At 36.1% G+C, this 15,410-nt stretch overlaps 1 protein-coding gene across 8 annotated transcripts in view; it reads left to right on the plus strand.

The window, feature by feature from the left end:
- The first annotated feature begins 3,462 nt into the window (after positions 1-3,462).
- Positions 3,463-15,410, plus strand: part of MCPH1 (microcephalin 1) — a 123,854-nt gene continuing 111,906 nt past the window's right edge. For 3 of the 8 annotated variants that reach the window (XM_081943607.1, XM_081943605.1, XM_081943606.1), the window contains exons 1-7: positions 3,464-3,660; positions 5,054-5,145; positions 6,916-7,034; positions 10,260-10,344; positions 10,828-10,942; positions 12,429-12,569; positions 13,992-14,066. In XM_081943607.1, the coding sequence (XP_081799733.1) occupies positions 3,561-3,660; positions 5,054-5,145; positions 6,916-7,034; positions 10,260-10,344; positions 10,828-10,942; positions 12,429-12,569; positions 13,992-14,066 (727 nt within the window). In that variant the 5' untranslated portion in view covers positions 3,464-3,560. Of the gene's footprint in view, positions 3,661-5,053; positions 5,146-6,915; positions 7,035-10,259; positions 10,345-10,827; positions 10,943-12,428; positions 12,570-13,991; positions 14,067-15,410 lie in introns of all 8 variants that reach the window. The other 5 variants (XM_081943603.1, XM_081943604.1, XM_081943609.1 and 2 more) reach the window with 3 other exon arrangements.

The following is a 15,410-nucleotide window of genomic DNA, read 5'->3' on the forward strand; positions in this document are numbered from 1 at the left end:
CTAGTTACCTGCGGGATCGCATCCTACCCCATACATCCCTATGACCAATTCGCTCTCACAGAGAGGGACTCCTCCGGGTGCCGTCCACTAAGCAATGCCAGCGGGCGGTGCCCAGGAGTAGGGCCTTCTCTGTGATGGGCCCAACCCTCTGGAATGACCTCCCCTCCGATATTAGAATCACCACTGACCTCCGCTCCTTCCGCAAGAAACTCAAGACCCACCTGTTCCAATTAGCTGGCCTGGCCCAATCATAGTTTTAATCTTCTATCCTCCTGGCCGGTATTTTAAATTCCTGGGGTAGATTTTTAAGTTGTTTTAATTTTTACTACTATTGTACAGATTTTTATTTAACTTGTTTTTACGGGGTTCCGATGTCTTCTATGTATATGGTATTTTATCCTGTAAACTGTAGAATTATCCAAGAGTCTATGCAATGGTTCTGCGACAGAAGCCTTGTGAGGCAGAAACACTGCATAAAAATTTAGGAGCCCCCAAAAGGCTTGTAACTCAAGTTTTGATTTAGGGGTTGGAGCCCGATGTATGGCTTCAACTTTGCTGGGAGTGGGATGTATACCCTTGCCATCAATCAAAAAACCCAAGAACTCAACTGAAGAAACTCCCATGTGACATTTAGAGCGCTTGAGCTTAAGGCCAGCAGATCTGAAACGAGACAGGATGTTCCACACTTTGACGATGAGGTCATCTTTGCTGGTGGCAGCAATTAAGACATCGTCAAAATATGGAACCACTCCCTCCAAGCCTTGGAGCAGCCGCTCAATAAGGCGTTGAAAGAGGCCAGGTGCGACTGAAATACCAAACTGTAGCCTGGTGCGGCGGAAAGCCCCCTTATGAGTCACAATAGTCTGGGCATCAGCAGATGCCTGGTCCACAGGCAACTGCTGATACGCCTGGGCCATATCTAACTTAGCAAAATGCACCCCCTCCCCAGAGAGTGCAACAAATGTTGAACGACAGGAACGGGGTATGGGTTCGAATCCAGTGCCCTATTCACCATTGATTTATAGTCCCCACATATGCGTATAGAACCATCAGGCTTAATGGGAACAACAATAGGGGTTTCCCATGTACCATATTCTACTGGCTCAAGAATCCCCTGAGCCACCAATTTGTTGAGCTCAGCCTCAACCTTAGATTTAAGGGCAAAAGGAAGCCTCCTGGGTTTTAACTTAATAGGGGAAACATTAGGATCTAAATTAAAGGAGATGGGTTTGCCCTTGTAATTACCCAATTTGTCATCAAAAACATCAGAAAACTCAGTAATCAAAGTCTCAAAGTCATTAGTGCAGGGAATGTTGTTCACGCCGTCAATGGAAAGTCCAAGGGGCTGGAAACATTCAAGACCCAGCAGAGTAGATAGAGGCTTGGCCACAACGACGAGGGAGCTTTAGTTGAGCTTTAAAAGATTTGTGTTCAGCATGGACAGAGGCGACCCCCAAAACAGGAATCAAGTTCCCTTGATAGTCGCGCAGGCGGCAAGTAGAATCATGGAGTTGATCTCTGGTAATTGAAGGGATCAATTGTTGGAGGGATGGCCAGGAAATGATCGACTTGGTGGAGCCAGAGTCAATTTCCATTCGGCAAGGTTTGCCTTCAATGCGGACAGTAATAAAGATTTTTTGCGCTTTTGAAGTTGGTTCAGAAGCTGATTGAACGATCCATTCTTCACTTAAAACATCAGAATCCACAGCAGAGCAATCATTAGTATGAGCCTGTGCAGGCTTGAGGAAACGTTTATCAAGGTTCCTGTTGTTTTGAGGAACCTGAGAAAGTAAAACAACTCGGCAAACTACAGCGATGTGCCCAGGACGGCCACAGCGCCGACAAACAGCCTGTTTAAAACGGCAGGTGGACCTGAGGTGCTTGCCTCCGCAACTCAGGCAGCCATCATTAAGTTTTTTGGCGGGCTTGCCTCTGAGGTAATTTTTATATTGCATTCGGTCAATCTGCTCTGGGTCATCAGAAAAATCATTGTTTTGTGCTAGTTGATGATGAACAGAGGAAAATAAATTAGAAGGAGTGGGAGTGCTGAATCTATTTTGAATTATGACAGCAGATTTATCAGCTAACTCAGCGGATCTAGCTTCATCTATAGCAGCTTGTAAAGTTAGTTCAGGTTTAGCCAAAAGACGATGCTGGAGTCTAGTATCTCTTACTCCACATACAAATTGCTCTACTAGAGCATCGTCCAGTTCCTTAAAAAGACAAGGAATCGCCTCATGTCTAAGCTTGGCCACATATTGGCAAATTGACTCGTCCTCACTCTGTAGGCACTGTCTAAAAGCATATCTTCTTGCTATCTTTGATGGAGCGGGGGAATAGTGATGTTTTAAAGAAGTCATAAGTACATCCCATGGAACTGTACTTAGAGACATTGAAGCAGATAGAGCATTTCTGGTCCACACGCGCTGGTCCACATTTCTGGTCCACACGCGCTGAGGAAAAAACCTTTCTTTCTATCCTCAGAAACCTCAGTAAAATCATGAGCCATCAAAAAACACTCGAACCTTTCTAAAAAAGCCTCCCATGACTCCTTTTGAGTGGACAAAGGGGCGAAACTTGGAATGGCTGACATTCTGAAGAAAAAAGAGAAGAAAAAATTGTGGTCTTGTTAGTGAAACACTGCGTGGACGCTCGCCACTCTTCGTCGCCAGTATTATATTCTTTATTGTAATTAAAATGCATGAGGCGATCCGGTAAAGTACTAGTTTTTATTTCAGACTCAACTAAGTAAAACCATAACAAGAACAGTGAACTCCGGTTTGACAGCTATTTATATAGCAGCTGTCAAACCGGCAACCAATCAGATGAATGTTAGCTCCCTCTGGTGACGCCTACAGGAATTGACCAATCCAGACATTTGGTGGGTGTTGATTGACACCTTATGTTTGCTAGCCTTAGACACATTTATGTTTGATATTAATAGATTATAGATAAAATTGAAGAGAGGGCTTAATAAAATAACACAAAATTTTCAACAAGGATAAGTGAAGATGAAGATGAATAGGTGTTGAGAACAATAGTTACAACTACTGTGTGTATAATATTTACTATTTGTATTCAATAGATATTGTAGGGATTGTAGCCAGATGGTATTGTGAATATAGAAATTTTATACACAATTAAGAAAATTGTACAATTAAAAAAATATTTTTAAAAAGTAGAAAAAAACGACCACGTCACATTTTTCTGGGACTGCCAGCCCAACTGTTTACAACCCGCGCGTGTGAATTTAACCACGAGGATTTGTAAATTATGTTTTAACATAATTAACCTGAACGTGACGACCACGCCTCTTTCCACGCGCAGGGACCAATCCAGAGGAGCGGACTGTGTTTCGCCCCACCCACCCCACCTCATTTTTTAAGCGGAGCGCATGCGTCGCTTTAGAGTAATGTGGGTGGGTGGAACTACGTAACTCTCACCATAGAGCTAGGAAAAGTCTACTTTCTTTGCTCTTATTATTTCTATGGGTCTCACCAGGCGATCGCAGAACCGGATGAGGGGGGAGGGGGGAAAGAAGGCCTTGCTTTGCATTGCGCATGCGCCCGTGGCAGAGGGACGTTCAAACAGTAGCGTGGAGTTCGTTTTTAAACCGTTTGGTTAGAATGGACCGTAGCAATGGCCGACCCGTTTTAGCAGGTACAGGCGTGAGGCGCGCACGGAAGAAGAAAGCTATGGCTGGATTTGGAAAAGAAAGTGAGGGGGACGGGTAATGTGGGAAGGAAAGACTATTTCTTTACACGTCAGCTGGTCGCGGTTGTAGGGGTCGGCGTTAGAGGTAAAGGGGGAGCCTAAAGTATGAAGAGTTGACAGTTTATAACTCAGTGGGAAGTAGTGGTGCACATCTTCATCTTTCCTCAGTCGGGTCTTCACGTGGGTTGAGTCTGCATTTCATCCCAGCATTTCCGACACGGCTGTGGGCCACGCTAACAAGTCGCAGTTATAAGGGGGGAGGGGGGCCGGAGACCCAATAGGCAGGATAATTATATATATGCCGAGCTTCTTAACCGCCCATCTCCCTCATAGAGGGGCTCTTTGGTCGTTGTACCATGTAATCAGTACAATAAAACATTAAAAACCGATTAATTTAGGATTATTATTTTTAAATGTACACAAAAATATAGTACAACATGCATACACAAAGTTACAAAAAATAATCTCGTCCTTCCTCTCCACAGACCTCAAGTGGGTATGAAATAAGCTAGTGTAGCACCAAGTAGGTGTTTTGTTTTTTTACTGCTTTCCTAAATGCACGAGAATTTCATCCCGCATAAGAAATGTACAGTGGTAGACCTGACCTATAATCTGAGATGCCTCCTTGCTTCTCTAGGGCTCCAGATTAGTGAAGGGGGGCGGTCAGGTTTTCTATAGGTGGAAAATGCAGGTACAGGTAAATGCAATTTTTTTAAAAAAATGTTCTTTGTCCCTCAACTACTAATCATTTAAAAATTCTTTGGGTTGTAAAACTACAAATTGGTGTGGAAGATTGTACGCATTTGGTGGGAAAAAGAGTGCTTGTGTTCTTTTCTTGACTGCTCTTAAAGCAATAATCTTTGGTATTGGAGTTGGAGCACCAATTGCTGGTGTCCACCAATTGTATTTTTCCCCCTTAACATTAAGGCAGAATGACATGCCACCCAGACAGCCTCATCTGCAGACAATCTATTTAAAATCCAAATACAGGAGACCCTGTTGACATTTGGATGTCAACAATGTGGAGGTTGTTTCTTAAACATGATTTCAACAGGCAAAAATGGAGTACTTAACAAAAACTTAGAAAACAGTACATTATCATCAATCCAGCTTAGTCTTTATGAAAATGGTTTTGGAATAACTGCATGGTGTATACTAGAAGATAATTCTGTAATCTATTCTTAGGGTTAAAATTACATTGAATTTAACATGCCTTACCTTTGGCTTTGATGCGTATGAGAAAATGAAGTATGCCGTTCAAATTAAAGATTTGATCCAAAAAATGGTACTCCCAAGAAAATATTGATCTGTTAACATTTCTCTCATAATTGGTGTGTAGGTGTTGTAGCATATGTTGAAGTATGGTCATCCAGCAGAACAGAAAACTACTCACAAGCCTTTACTCAACAGCTCCTTGATATGGGAGCAAAAGTAAGTAACTAAACTGGTTGGTATACAAACCTTTTTTTAAAAAAAATAAAGCACAACATGCATAAATATGGGGCATGATTCAGAAACTTTCGAGATTGAATTAATACTCTAAATTTAATCCAAGCAAATTATGTTGTAGCCGAATGTATGAGTGAATAGGTCATTTCAGTTTTATTGATATGAAGGATATAAATAGGCAGATACCAAAATGATTTCAGAATTCACCAGTGCCTTCTCCAGTCTCTCGAGATGAAGAAGCCAAAATAGTTGTTCAACAGGTAAAATCTTTCAGTGGCTGTAGAGAAAATAGGCAATTTCTACATTAATAGAAATTGAGGTGTTTTTTTTTTTAATTGAACCCAAATCAGATATCTTTAAAAGCTATAGAAAGTTTAACCTTAATATTTCACTTCCCTAAACTTCAAGTAAAGCTGCCTTGCAAAACTCCTTTGCAAAGCAACTCCATCACTTGTTTTACTTGCTTGCTTTTGTGGTGTTCCACCATCTCCTAGATACTGGAGATACAAAAAAGGAAATAGTTTCCTTATTTTTGTTGCTGCGGATTTATAATATCTTGCTTGATAAAGAATTCTTAAAATTCCATGGTTGCACACTAGTCAAAGAACTGGTATAGCTTAATATTTAATTTAATTTTACAATGTCTCCATGAAATATTCAACTTACAACCTGCTCCAAATACCAAACTGCAACTAAGGCTAAATAATTTCACATTCCTTTTTTATATATTGTCTGTTTCTTTCTTTTTAATTCCAACTACTTTTTATATACTTTGCATAAGGTATATAATGAAATCCACCATGGCTATTCTTTAACAGGTAAACTACAGCATGCGCATCTCAAAGGAATAAGAAGTAGTAAAAAAGTAGGAGATTATTGAAAATAAAAGCTAATTAAATTTAGTGCATCATCACACCATTCACTATATCAGGAGTCCCCAACCATCGGGCCACAGCCTACTACCAAGGCATGGTCTGTTCGGAACCAGGCCACGCAAGCGGTGACCATGCATGGGCTCCCAGCTTCATTTGCATGAACGGCAGGCAAAAGTGTGTGAAGCTCTATATCATATTTGTCACCCCTACAATTTATCACAATCAGACCCAGATATGTAGATCTCAGCCGAACTGTTTTATCCAGATAAAAGGCTGCGTTCCATGAACTGTAATTTGCAGTTTAATGAATATTCAGGAGTAAAAGACATCTCCTCCTACTTAGCTTACTACCCTGTTTCCCCGAAAATAAGACCTCCCCGGATAATAAGCCCAATCGGACTTTTGAGTGCATGCACTAAAATAAGCCATCCTCTGAAAATAAGTCCTCCCCAAAAATATTCCAACAGAGGAGGAGCCATGAGGTAGCCACATTCACCTCCTCCTGCACCTCAAAAATAATAAGACATCCCTGAAAATAAGGCCAAGTGCTTATTTCAGGGTTCAAAAGAGAATAAGACCCTGTCTTATTTTCGGGGAAACACGATAGAGCTAGGTTTATCACAGATCTTGAAACCCAAAGCAAGATTATCTTTATGATCCTTTCTAATCTCAAATGATTCTGTACCGTAAGCATTCTAAAAATAATTTTTAAAAAATTCTCTTTATTAGATAGAGTACTGATGCAAATTCCCTGGTTACCTACTAAAAGCACAAAACAGCGTGTGACTTTTCAGTAGAAATGAAGAATCTTAAATATTTTCAGAGACCATTTATATAGATAACATTTTAAAATGCGTTATTCTTTTCTCTTTTGTAGATTTCTAAGACTTTGAATAAACAAGTTACTCATGTGATCTTTAAAGATGGATTCCTGTCTACGTGGAATAGAGCTCAAAAAGCTGGAATTAAACTAGTGTCAGTACTTTGGGTAGAAAAGTAAGTATTGATGATTAGAAATATACCAGGGGAGAAAATATTACAAGAATAATATTAGTACAATCGATGTGGATTTCAAATGTCCCCAGTATATAATAATGTTATATCTGAATAGAATGCAAGGAAAACTATTGGCTTAAATCTGAGTTGCTTCAAATTGACTTGCATTGTAGAGGGCATGTTAGGTCATTAGTTGTGTGTATGCTTGTTCTAAATTCAGTCTAGCTTGAAACACTGAGTAAAAAGCTGCCAGAGATCTTGAAGAATTGCTGGCAGGGAATAAATAAGCAATGCTAATAATGGATGAAATAAAGCAATGGTCTGAATTACTGTAGGAGCTTCAATAAATATATATTACTGCCAATTGAGAAGTTATAGTAGAATTGGTGTTAATTATAAATATGTTTTAAATATAGCATTTAAACTTCTAATCTTTCAAGAAAATACTAGGCTATTGTAGACATAGTTAAAAAGACGAATTTCCATAATATTTTTATTGAAGTTCTTAAATTGCATTGCAGTGATCCAGAAATTAGCTTAACTTTCCATTTCTGTTTGATTTATGAGAGCTCTTATACTAGTAATATACTGCAGTGATTTATCCTTTTTTGTGCATTACATATCCTATTGATAAAAGACGTAATACCTTAATGGAGCTTAACAAAAAATACAAGAAAGAAAAACCAATTCGGTTTAGAATTACCAAAAACTCTGTTTAGAATTATGATTTGAACTTTTATTATGCGTAAAATCCTGAGACTCATATTTTTGTGGCATATAAGCTTTCATCTTAACTAGTAAAGTAGATCAAATTTGTTGTGTAATATTGCCATATACTGTTTCATTTGTAAGATCACTAGATGTCACTAAAATCCCATTGCTAGTGTCTGAATGTTTTCATTGCAATTTCATGTTTTTATAGTTTTAAAGCTAGTCCTTGCTTGCAAATGGCAATTGGGATTGGCAACTCTGTTACTAAGCCACATGGTTGTAAGGCATAGACACATGACTGCAGTCTCAGTTGCCATTATTAGGTGAATCCCACAAGATTGCAACATCTTTGTGTTTGCATGATCACCATTTCCTGCTGGCTCTTGCCATTTGATTTTGTTTGCAAATGGCAATCATAGGAGGGTCCCCATTGTGTTCATAAATTTAGAATTAACTATATTTTCCTGTGAAAGAAATAAGTCTGTATTTAGAAGTATACCAGTTCAAGAAATAACATATCAAAAGATGGGAAAGAATATTACGAAGACTTTGAATTTGCATTCTGAGCCCATTTTCATTTTTTTTAATTAGTGGTTTCTATTCTTGATATGGCAGAGAATAACATTGTACATTTCTTTCTTTTACTAATACTCTGATTTCCTCTGATTCCAGTATTCACTCTTTGCCTCCCTGCTTCTCTTAAGTAGACAAAATGAAGTGTTGCAATATTCATTAGAGTTGAGCAGTTTATGCCAAATATTACAAACAGAACGAACAATGATTAATTTAAAATAAAAATGAGAAATATTGTAAAATAAATGCATTTTTATAAATACCACTGAATAAGTGGTATTTTGGTAAGTAACCCAAATTATGTGTAGTAAATGTTGTAAAATAAGAAATGTGTTTGTATTTGTAAACAGTATAAAGTACTGACTGTCTCTCTCTCTCTCTCTCTTACACACACACAAACAAACACACACACACACCAGCAGATTGGAAAGGAAGAGATTTCAAGAGAATAAACTGTTTCCTCTTCTATACATTGGAAGCAATGTGATCAGGCCAAAAGCAAAAAAGGGTCAGGCAAAGACAGATTTCCTACAGAAACTGCTTGCTTTTTTTTCTCACTTCTTCCCCCCTCCCATAAATACAGAGATTGGAGAGAAAGAGATTTCAAGAGAATACTATAAGCTGTTTGCATAGAATGTCTGTAGCTCCCAGCCCAGACTGCCAGTATGATTGCATGTTTTCAATGTGTAGATTTGTAATTTACTTTCTTTCAATCACAGTGAACAAACACATTTAATAAATAAATAAAATCCCTTACTTTCCCCCTGCTCTTTAAGAGGAGAAAAAACGTAGGTCAGGCACAGGACTATGCATACTGACTAATGGTGTTCATGTGACTGAGGGACTCTGCAAAGGTTGTAAATGGTCCATAAAGTTATTTTTCAGCACTGTCATAACTTCAAACAATCACTGAATAAATAGTCAGTAAGTGAGGAGTTGTATTGTTTCAGATTTCTGGAATTGAGACATGCTTTTCTTGAAAAATATTGCTCTGCATTAACACAGTAAAAAATCAATATTTCAGCAAATATTCAAATGCTGTTTATATCTAGGTGTGTTCTATAGAATTATTTTTAAGTGTCACTTTATATTTCGAAGTTTTACACTTATATACTACATAGTCTGACTAGAATACATTATATTAAGTGTTATAAGCAGGCTGTGGATCCTTGGGAAAAATTATGGAAAGCAATCTCTGGCAGTTATTTTGCCTTGTTCTCTGTTACTGACTAATGTTCAGATTTCAAATTTGCCCTGGCTGATTTGATTACATCAAGCATGACAGGATTGAAACTTCTTGGCATGCTTATAAATATGAATTTCCAGTTATGCCTGGCAGCAAGTGGTTGCTGTAGGCAACTGGGTGATTTTATGTTTTTGAGCTTTTAGAATTGAGGCATTGAGCCAGAAAATTGTCAACTCAACAATAGCTTGTTCTGTTATCTGCAACTGAAATTTTGATACATTCATGGGTGGGATCATAGTGAAGCAAAGGCCTTCATTTCTCAGAATGTAAAGCACTGACCTGATTGACATTTTAGGTCCTGCTATAAAGCCTTGGTCTTAGGCTCCGTCTGCCAGCAAAACTAGGGAATGTGACCTCTGCCTTTACATATTTTTTTCTATCTAGTGTGTAGCCTGCTAGCTCTTTTATAATAGTGTGCTCTATCTTCACCCATCCCAATATGAATATAATATGGCATTTGTAATGTGACTTTTACAAGCAAACAAGTGATTTATTTGTTGACCTGGATTTTCGGGGCAAGCTTTGCTTCTCTGGGATCTTGGTAAGATAAAAATAAGGTAAAGATAAATAGACATGGTATGAAATTGAACATGATTTGTTAGAAATATTAAAGGTTTCAGTCACTTAGAACGATTAATAATAATGGTAAATCTGTCTAATACTAAACCAAATGTGTATTCTTAATACTTTCTCAGATGCCGAGAAGTTGGGATGCATATTGATGAGTCATTATATCCTGCAATAAATACTGATGAAGGGTTACCTCAGTTAATTAAAAAGGTCTGTATATGCATAGTGACTTCCTATTACTTTTAAGTGCAGTCTAATTTTATTTCACATTGCTCTTAATTAAAAGCCTTCTGTGACTAAAGGATTAAAACTGGCTAAGTATTATCTCATATCCCAATGTATTGATGTAAGACATAACGTTCAAAAAAGACTAAAATAATTTGTTGTTTTAACCTGGAATGATTTTCTAGTAAAAAATTATAATAATAAACTTATTTATAAAAATTTGATAAAGTAGGCAAGGAGCTATTGGTTGCCATAATCCCACTCATAATCCCACTTGTTTTAGACCCAGATTTTCTTTTGAAAATGTATTGCATCTTATGGAGATATTTCAATACAAATATTACAGTGATGTGTAAAAAGTATTTTTTATTTTTGTAGAATTAGGTCCAGTAAGGATAAGTCTAGTGTTTCATATTAAAGTATTATTTCAATGCTTACAAATCAATGTAATGACACTTTATTTTGTAGCACAAATGCATGCAGCCCAAAGATTTATTTGGGAAAACTCCAGAGAAAGATCGTAGATTACAAAAAAGAATGGAAACTATGGTTAAAGAATTAGAAATGCAAAGAGCAGCAACAGGCAAGTATATGATCCATTTGCACTGTTAACTCTCTTAACCTTTGCACTGAAAAATATTGCTATCATATGGTGACACTTCAGCACAATTTTTATGGTAGCTCTTTGAGCTAATGTTAAAATGTGGAAGACCACTGTAAAATACATAGAGAAATATAAAACAGGGAAAGCGGGTATTCTTGAACCTTCTTTCTTACCTCCATATACTGAAATATTTTACGGGAGGGAAAGATTGACACAAAGAAAGCACACTTCACCTTTTTTTTCTCACCAGTTCCCGAGTCTCATTGTAGTCCTTGGCTGTATTTGGGACTGAATTTATGCTTATAAGTTGAGGCACCCACGTGACTACCTGACTTTACAACATTATTTGCAGCAAATCACTGTGATCATTAAGCAAATTCACAGTCATTAATGCTGAGGCTATAAGTGCAAATCCATTCTTCTAAATAGGAATTATTTGCCAGAAGCAAAAACTGGAAAAAAGTGTCGCAACTTATGGTTGCATAACCATGGGACACTGCAACCAGTAGTAAAGATGAGCTAGTTATCAAGCACCCTAAAATGACTGTACTGTAAGGGGATGGCACAACATTTTATGAGAACCAGAAGTACTTTACAGGCCTGTCGTAATTTCAAATGGCTTTTACGTGACCAGTCATAAATCAAGGACTGCCTGTATCTTGCCTTGAGCTTAGAGGAGAGATCAAGGGTCAGACTCTTTCCATATTTCTTTGGGGAAGAAATTGTTCAGTTGTACTTAGATACAGTAACAACATTAATCTTTTATACTTTTTGCAGACAGAAAAAAGGTTATACATAACTATCGAGAACATTAGCTTTGAATGGAAAAAGTGATATTCAAGACATTCTTCAAATTTTAAGATCCCACAATTTAGTCTCTAAACCTTTTCATAAGGTGGATTTCTGTAGGATATTGCAAATCAAATAACATATTTGAAATATTTTTTTCATTTTTTATTTTTTTTAAGTGTTACGCTAATCTGGAAGTAATTATGTATAAAGTAAGTTTCCATTCTGCAGATTATGTGAATCATATTAATATTATATCTAATTCCAAATATTGGGCAGCTGATGTCAATAAAAATATAGTAGTATACGGTCACTATGAAAAATAAAAAATAAGACTATGTTTGCAGAAGTACTAACCAATGGTTGTTGTTTTGAAAAAATAAGAGCACCTGGTTGAAAATGGCTTTGTTGAACTACAATAAATTAGGAATTTATAAGGGTCCATTACAGGAAAACGAATAGATTATTCTGCCGAGTTGGTTAGAAATGACCAAAGCTTTATTTTTGGGAGATCCCTGTATGTTACAGCATTTTAATGTAGATCTCTTTTTAAGTTAATTTTAAGCTTTCAGAATGTTACAATAAAGTCCAATCTCCAAATGTTACCCTTTCAAAATATTTTATATATTCTTTCTTCATAAATGTAAAATTATATTGATGATTTGCCATTTTTTAGAAACAGACATACCAGTCTTATTATTTGAAGATGATGGTTCACTGGTGTACAGCCCAGCAAGTAAAATAAAGTATCAGTGCAGTGTAATGGAGAGACGAATAAAGGACATGAAGGAGAAAAGAGAAAATGTTTCCCCTACTGGTATGATATAAATGTTGTGTTTCATTTGTAGGATGCAGAATTACATTTTCTTTTTATCGATGGATTTTTATCAGTATTGGTTCCATTTGCCAATATTCCCCTTCCACATCCTCACATCCTTGTTAGAGAATAGGCTGTTAAAATGAAATTGAATCTATATATTTTTCATAAAGAAATGCATCTTATTTTTCCCCTCAGACTTATTTTGGTCTCTTGCTTCAGTCATTATTTGAACAATTATAAATAAAATCTCTGAAACAATAGGATAACCATATGCTGGAATGTGTTTTTTTCTTTAGACCTAACAAATTAATGTTACTGTTTTTATAATCAAACATATATTTTAGACACAGGGGTGGATGTAATAATTTTATCACTGTCCAGAGTCATTGTTGAACTGATTGCCTATATAGATTGATTAAATAAAGATTGCTTTAGTTATGGCTGCCACTGCTCTAATAAAATGGAAAACCAGAAATTCTCAACAGAAGAAATGGAAATTAGAAATAAACTGTTGAAAAACTTTTTTATAAAACATTAGTGGGGAAATGCTGGAATTCTATACATTTTAGACAGTTAAATGGGAAGATACTGATATTTTAAAGAATGGAATTTAAAGGAATACTATAAATGTATTCAAGCAGACATTATGAAAAAAAGTCATAAGTGCTGTAAAAACATAGGAAAATAGAGAAGTATTAAAATATGGATGTGGTGTGCTCATGTAACTATATTTTTTTAAAGTATAAAAAAGGCTATATTTGGTATCTGACAATTAGAAGAATATTGTTACTGCTCATTTATATCAGGCATCATGTATGTTTACTATAAATTGAGCAAGGTGGCTGCACTTTTCATCTGTGAAAATGTCTTCAAAGGAAATGTATATTGTTTTACATTAAAAATGTTCATATTGTTAATCTTAAATTTTTTTGCAATAGGTCTGAAAATAAAAAATGCTTTATTTCTGAGAAAGAATTTTTGTTTATTTCTGTGATAACTTGAACAATACAATCTTTGGGATGGAAAAGCTTTTTTCAATATTTTGGACTTTATTTGAATTTATTGACCTGAAATCGGAATTTATCAAGCTAACAAATAAACGTAGCCGTAAATAAATATTTTTAAAACCCTGACAATTTTGATTAGAGGAGACATATCATTCAGATGATATATTAAGCTGAAGACTTACAGTTTCTTTTGTGTGATAGTTTCCTAGTTATAGTGTGCTGAACTCTTACCATTGCTTAGTATAATGGCTTAATGCAATCCTCAGAATTTGTAGATTTTTAAGCATCCAAAATATTAAAAGCACTGTAATGAAATGTTGAATCTATTGAATATGCAACTACATATTAATATTGGCCTTAAATGTCTTTAGAAATTGCTAACCCAACATAAATCTAATAATTCATATTTTAGCTTCACAGTTATCTCAGATGTCTGACACTGATCCTGCTGTTGTGTCTACAACCTCAACTTCAACATTGACTTCAGGTAAATAAAAAATACTTTGGAAAGAAAATCTAAACATCATTCAAAAATATCCAGCGGTTATGTGTAATTGATAATACAAAATAAATATTTTGAATGACCCTGTAGTGCTCTCTTAACAGATAAGGAATCTATGGAATATTTTGTTAAAGATGCTGCTGTAAACAGTGTTAGTGCTCTTAGTATGTTTTATTGTTTTGATATTGCTAGTATTGTTATTAAAAAGAGCACTACTAATACAATAATTATTAGAACATGGATATGTATTTTTAGTTCTGTGTTTGAACTCTTGGTATCATTATTGCTGATCTAGAATTGATGTCTTGGCAATCACTTCTTGACTTAAATCTTGATGCCATTTAGACATATAGGACAGAACTCTCTCCCTATTTCTCTTCATGGTGCGGAATGATTACACTCACATTCTTCAGTTAACTAAAGCTTCCTATTTTATCCAAACATGGAAACTGATTGCCCAGTTTGGAGGAACACCAAAAAAAGATGGACGACATTAACGGCAGGATTAGACAAAAGAAAGCAGTTCTCATGGACTGTCAAGGAGATTTATTTGATATGTGTCTTATTTCTGCCCAATGAGTTTTGGAACTATGTTCCTTCCCTAGGGCAATCTGCAAATATATAAAAAACATTTAAATATGCTATTTACAAACATTTAAAGATATTTTAAAACAGAATAATTTTAAAATACCAAAATACCAAGGAAAACATCCAAATTTAATGAAATAACAATCTACAGCAGTGTAACAACTAAGCTGATTATTTTCTATACAATATGCATAGTTTAATGATTGGCAAATAATTATTTGGCTTTTCAGGTTTCTTCTCTTCTGTCTTCAAGGTTGAAGGAGGGAAAATTGAAGTTTCTGTTCTAAAGTCACCACTATTTGTATGCACAAATCTAAACAAATTAGTTATAATATAGGCATAAGCCAGTTTCAAAGCCCTTAATTCTTTGTCTCATTAATATATTGTTAGCATTATGTAATCATAGGCAATTGGAACCCAAGACTGCTTGAAACTGGAAGTTTACTCTGATTCAGATAACGAACCTCAGTATTAGTAAATTTAGTATGGGGTCATGTAAACAAGAAAACAATTGGTGGCACTGTCACCATATTGTATACGTATACCATATTATACCATATTTTTCGGAGTATAAGACACACCTTTTTCCCTCAAAAAAGAGGCTGAAAATCTGGGTGCGTCTTATTCACTGAATATAACATTTTTGGCCTCCTGAAATCCTGCCCCTTCACCAAAATGGCTGTGTATAGCCTTTAGGAGACTTCCAGCGTGCTCCTGAGGGCTGGGGAGGGCAGAAATGAG

The sequence above is a fragment of the Natrix helvetica genome (genome assembly GCF_964273705.1).
Source record: "Natrix helvetica genome assembly, chromosome: 2".
In the NCBI taxonomy this organism is placed as follows: Eukaryota; Metazoa; Chordata; class Lepidosauria; order Squamata; family Natricidae; genus Natrix; species Natrix helvetica.